The sequence below is a fragment of the Pygocentrus nattereri genome, chromosome 12 (assembly GCF_015220715.1).
Source record: "Pygocentrus nattereri isolate fPygNat1 chromosome 12, fPygNat1.pri, whole genome shotgun sequence".
Lineage (NCBI taxonomy): Eukaryota > Metazoa > Chordata > Actinopteri > Characiformes > Serrasalmidae > Pygocentrus > Pygocentrus nattereri.
The window spans coordinates 9,511,125-9,516,902 of record NC_051222.1 but is presented as its reverse complement, the minus strand read 5'-3'; the positions used below and the strand labels follow the sequence as shown (position 1 = coordinate 9,516,902).

Genomic DNA, 5,778 nt, shown 5'->3' with positions numbered 1-5,778 from the left:
TGTGTGTGTGTGTGTGTGTGTGTGTGTCTGTGTGTGTGTGTGTGTGTGTGTGTGTGTGTGTGTGTGTGTGTGTGTGTGTGTGTGTGTGTGTTGTTGAAGCCAGCCCTATGTTGTACTCTGGTGTTATGCATGACCTTACATTGCCACTGCTAATAAAATAATAATTATGCACTTATTATACAATAAATTCATTATTTAATCATATAAAACCCTACATGACATAATTGCCAGAATTATGATTGTATTGATAAACAATACAAAAGTGGAGCTGTTTGTTTGGTAGTTTTCTCATTTATAAATGGCTTATAATGGAAGCATTTGCACAAAGATGTTTTCTTTTGTATAAGAAGAGCAAACCTGGGCCTCTGAGATGATTGATCTGCATTGTTGGAACTGCCAAGAACTTAAGTCCTGGTGGAGACAGTCTTCCTTCACAACATTTGAAGGTCATAATGCCTCTGACTGAACTAATTAACGGTCACCGGTTGAAGCCATCCAAGTCACCTTCCATGGCTTTCTTAATGACATATCTAAACATCACTGAACCTACTAGAGGTCTGAACCATCTGGAGTGCAAAGCAGGCCTGTTTCATCCCTTTCAAAGAGGAGAACGTTCTGAACAGCCATCTGGTTTCCCACCGCAAACAGTGTAGATTGAAGATCTTCTGAAGGTAGACTTTGGCCCTGCTCCCTTTAAGTCATTTGAACTGGAACTCAATTTTTTCTGACTTCCTGTGTAATTCAGTAATTGAGATGTACAGTCATTCAGAGTGAAATAGTTCACCATAGACAAATCTACAGACTTAGATTTCTTGGCAGTGGTGGTGACAAGAAATCCTTTTAATATATCAAGAGTTGTGCTGGTCTTGGCATGGATGCCAAAACGTGGAGAAAAGGAACTTGCCTGAAGAACAGCAGTGTGTTGCTTCATCCACACCACTTGCCAATCTCTTCACCATTCACCAAGTTCCTCACCAAGTTCCTCACAAAATTTCTTACCACGTTTTGTTGTAAAATTGTATATATATATAGAAGCATGAGCTGAAAGAGGTGAAGGAGAGAACCAGCACTCCTTGGTGAGGCCTCTGCATCTGTCCCAGCAGTAACAGGTAGGAATTGAGTCTAACCTCCTGTTTAGTTTATTTCTCATTTATTTGTTTGTCTGTCAGCAAGAATCTTTGGAAAAACAATGTCATTTACAAGTTTAAGGAAGGGAATTGGGATGTTTCCATATTCAGTGTTGCAGATCTATAAAGGTATTTCAACTCGTTTCGTTTTTTTTAAATTTATTATTATTTCAGCATAATTTTTTAATTGAGATGTAAACTTTCTGAGTAGGGACTTCAGTCTATACAGTACTATAGATTGAAGTGGTAAAAAAGAAAAAAAACATTTAGGCCAAAAGTTTATCTCAAAATGATAAAGAGTAATACGTTTTTGTGCAATGGAGTTACGAGTGTATTATAGAAAACAACTGGTAGACGTTGTAGAAGCAGAAGATGCCTGAGCTACCACAGACTTTTCTCAATGAATGTTTCCCTTCAGAAACTTCTCAGTTCTTTGATTGTATTGTGGTATTTTCAAACCAAAATAACGAACATTTTAAAGCATGGTATTTAACTACATCTTTATCAGGATTGTCATGAAAAGTTCCTGCGCCTTTATATTCTCCTATTTTCTGTGCATCCCAGAAAGTGGACCAGTTTTTCTTTTACTTGTTCCTCCAGCAGATTCTGTTCCTCATCATGTCCCTCTTCCTGAGCTCCATCATGACCCTCCTCACTCTGCTTCTGCTGGCTCTCTCTGGATGTTCCAGTGAAGTCGTAAATGATTTCACCCACACATGCCCTCAATTCTTTGCTAATCCAGGAGGAACTCTGTCTCCTCCAACTGTTTTTAAAGGAAATAATTACAAACAGATCTGCCAAATTCTAAATAACATTCCTGAATATGCGACACTGTATGACACAGCAAACAGGATCCCCGTCTACTCAGCCTACAAGTTTCAAGGGAGAAAGGGTGGTGACAGACAAGGCAACTGGTATATTGAACCTCAGGTACATTAACCAGCAACTGTATTTACACACTGATGGGGGAGCAGCTAAGTAGTGCACCACTTTTTGTAGCTAACTACAATTTTTCAGCTATGGTTGTATGAAATATAGCCAGTAAGTAGTGCCCACACATTTTTGTGTAGCTATAGTGATAATTTTCCCTACAATTTTGTTACAGGCTTCAGGCAATCCACACAAAATCTGAACCATAGAACGCAGTCGATAACTGACTGAGTCGTGGACAGTTCCAGCAGACGGTCACGTGTTGGTCACCCCTTACTAATAGACTTAGCTAAAGGGACGCAAAACAATTGTTACACAGAGCCGTTTTGTCCTTTCAAAAAAAAATTAAAACATCTTGGGAGCCACAAAATTTTATCTGTTTTACCATAACGGCTGTAAATACGTCTCAGTATGTGCTATATATTAGATAATATAAATTATAGACTAAAATATAAATACACTAAATATAAACAAAAATGCAGACTTACTTTGCTCTGCTTTAACCTTTAGCTCAGCAACCTTAACCTACAGCTGCTTTTCTCCCATCTCAGTCAGGAAATTTGTCCACGAAAGTAGAGTTCCTTGTAAAATGTCTCTCAACATTGAAATTTCAGAGAGGCTGAAGTCACTTGTCATTTGCCAGATTTTTGTTTATTTGCAATTGTTTCTTTCTGGCACACTAAATGAACTGAAACCTAACTATCAGTTAGGTTTATTTGGTGTGTCAGATTAAGATACACAAACAATCTGTCAGTCAAGCTTTGAAAGTAGATTAAAAGTAGCCACTACTTTTTCTGGAAAAGTAGCTAAATTTTGGGAGAGTAGTCACAAAGTAGCTAGCTACTAACTTTCCAGTGGCTATCCATCCATCCATGTTCTAAGCCGCTTCTCCGTCAGGGTCGCGGGGGGGAGCTAGAGCCTATCCCAGCAGTCTTCGGGCGGAAGGCAGGATACACCCTGGACAGGTAACCAGAACATTGCAGGGCAGACAGACAGACAGACACAGACAGTCACTCACACCTAGAGGGCAATTTAGCACGTCCAATTGGCCTGACTGCATGTCTTTGGACTGTGGGAGGAAACCGGAGAACCCGGAGGAAACCCACGCAGACACGGGGAGAACATGCAAACTCCACACAGAGAGGCCCCCGGTCACCCGGCCGGGGAATCGAACCCAGGCCCTCCTTGCTGTGAGGCGACAGCGCTACCCACCACGCCACCGTGCCGCCCCCAGTGGCTATCCCATCCCTGCATTTACACTATTTTCATGTTATGCTGCTGGTTGTTGGGTGATGATGCAGCGCTTCCATGTGAAAAGGGAAAAAAACGAGTAGAATTACAGCCACACATTCAGGAGAGAATCATCATGAGAACCACATTTACACTCTCAGAAACAAAGGTACTAAACTCTCACTGGGAAGTTCCCCTCTTGTCAAAAGGGTGGTAGCCTCAAGGGTACATCTTAGTACCTTTAGTCAGGGAACATAACTGTACCATAATCCACTGAAATGTTTTCCTAAGTTATTTTGACTTTGAGATGTACAATTGGACATTAAAACCACGGTTGTACCTTTGAGATAAAATTTACATTGTTTATACCTCAGTGTTTTATCTCACTATATTGACTGACCATTTTGCATGTTTTAAAAAAGAAGGCATGAATCAAGCCAAATTATTTGCCAGTATACTGAGATAATGTGAGTAACATATGAGTAAATAGATTTGTTGTTTTTCCATATATATATATTGACTATCTACTATACTATCCATACAAACATTAACACTAACATTGTGTACAGTCTGCAGAACCTGCACAGAACTCAATTCTGACTGAAAAATTGTTGATGGCTTTGGAAGTGTAGCAACAAGCTTTTTGCTTTCCTCCCATTTTTTTCTGTTTTCTGCTGCACTTGGATGACTTTGATTTTTCCTCCCAACACCCAAAAATTCACACAGAAGCACCTCCACTCCATAATGTAGATTATCACTTAATTGCCTTTCTGATACTAATCTGTCTTTACAGTTGCGACATCACAAAGCAACGTGGAATAGTGCATTTCAAACGTGATCGGGGTGGTGCTGCATGAAAAGGCCTGAAAATCACTACATTCAAAAATAAAAACAGCTAGTTTTAAAATGTATATACACTGTAAAAATGAGCTTATCAGATCAACCAAAAAAAAGGAGCTTCATCTAGTAACAAGCAATTAAACTAGTTTTATTGCTAACTCAAAATTAATCTAAAGTTTTTATTTAGGTTGAACAAAACTAGTTATTTACTCGTTCCCGTATGAAGTAATACTTTTAGGCTGACCTGAGCAGCAATTTTTTACAGTGTATATTCGCAAGCATCAGCCTATTGCAAAGACTCTGTCCAGGTAGTCTCCTCAAAGCTCTGTCCAGGTAGAAAAACCTGCTGCTTTAGCTTTGCACAACATACAGAGCACATGCCTATAATGCTGCTAATACAGAAAAATACAGAAATGCGTTCAAACTTTCAGTGTAGTTCAATGGCCTTTTACATCAGGTAAGTGTGTCAAGAAGCAGCAGTTGACTTAATTACAACACTAACTATTTACTTCAATGTAATACATAACTGCAAAATTAAAATATAGAGCAAAATGACAGTAAAACCTCTCAATGACTCCTTTTTGTTCTTAAACAAATTCTTGCAGCTTGAAGATAAGGGCCCACAGATGGCATCTGAAAGCAATGTGAAACATATAAATAATCAAGCTGTCAACGCAGACTACAAAGGAACGAGCACTCATCACTTTGTGAAAGGACATCTGGCTCCAGTCCTCCACGCCACATCACAGAGCTGTGCTAATGCTACCTTCACCCTCACCAATGCCGCTCCACAGAACGATAAATTTAACAACGGAGAGTGGAAGAAAATAGAGAACGCAGTGGCTAAAACTCTGGAGAAGCAGTGTAAGGGAAATTCGGCCTATATCGTCACTGGGGTGGTTCCTGGCCCTGATAAACTAAATAACAGAGTTAATATTCCCGGTCACTTCTGGACCGCTTACTGCTGTCTAGACAACAATCTGAAAGAGAAAGCTTCAGGTGCTTTCATAGGAGAGAACAAAAATGTCCCAGTGAAGGAAATGTCAGTCAAAGAACTAGACAGAAAGCTGAGCGATGAGTACGGTAAAGTTTTCCGTGTTTTTGGGAGTAAATGTAATTAATTCAATCCGAGGGTCAGGCTGGCTGAAAGGTTCAACATCCATTTCAGTCTCACCAAAAAGGTTTCAACTTCAATTCATTCAAGAAATCATACTGGAGAGCATCCTATGCATCAGAAAAAGGCCAAAAAAAATCTCTCACTTTCTCTCTTTACCTACATGAAGAAATCTGCATTGAAATCTATGTTAATTTTCACTTTTTGTCCTTTTAATCAATCGGTTTCTACCGGTAATTTTTCATAAATGTCAAACTGTTTGTTTTTAACAATTGCTTCTTGCTGACATCAATAAAGCAAGTAAAATAAAAAGTTTGTGCATATCAGTTTGTAAAGTCTGCAGCATCACTAGAATAACAGCATTTTGAATTGTGGCTGGAATCTGTGAACTCTTAGAGTCGCTAGTTTCACTAGTTTCAGAAACTGAATTTACAAATAGAACACAGCCATTACGCAAATTAAAACTTTTTTTTCACGACTGCAACATTTTAGCAAAAGTCAAGGGTTTCCTTTTTTCTTCTTTTAATTTAGATTTTA

At 39.1% G+C, this 5,778-nt stretch overlaps 1 protein-coding gene across 2 annotated transcripts; it reads left to right on the top strand.

Annotated features, from left to right (window-relative positions):
• The first annotated feature begins 1,040 nt into the window (after positions 1-1,040).
• Positions 1,041-5,522, top strand: LOC108439101 (endonuclease domain-containing 1 protein-like). Of its 2 annotated transcripts, none has more exons than XM_017717306.1 (3): positions 1,041-1,109; positions 1,731-2,057; positions 4,733-5,522. In XM_017717306.1, exons 2-3 carry the CDS (start codon positions 1,746-1,748, stop codon positions 5,246-5,248), a joined length of 828 nt encoding a protein of 275 aa, XP_017572795.1. In that variant the 5' UTR covers positions 1,041-1,109; positions 1,731-1,745; the 3' UTR covers positions 5,249-5,522. The 2 variants fall into 2 exon arrangements, with proteins under 2 accessions (XP_017572795.1, XP_017572793.1); XM_017717304.1 differs by having other exon boundaries at positions 1,728-2,057.
• The last annotated feature ends 256 nt before the right edge of the window (positions 5,523-5,778 follow it).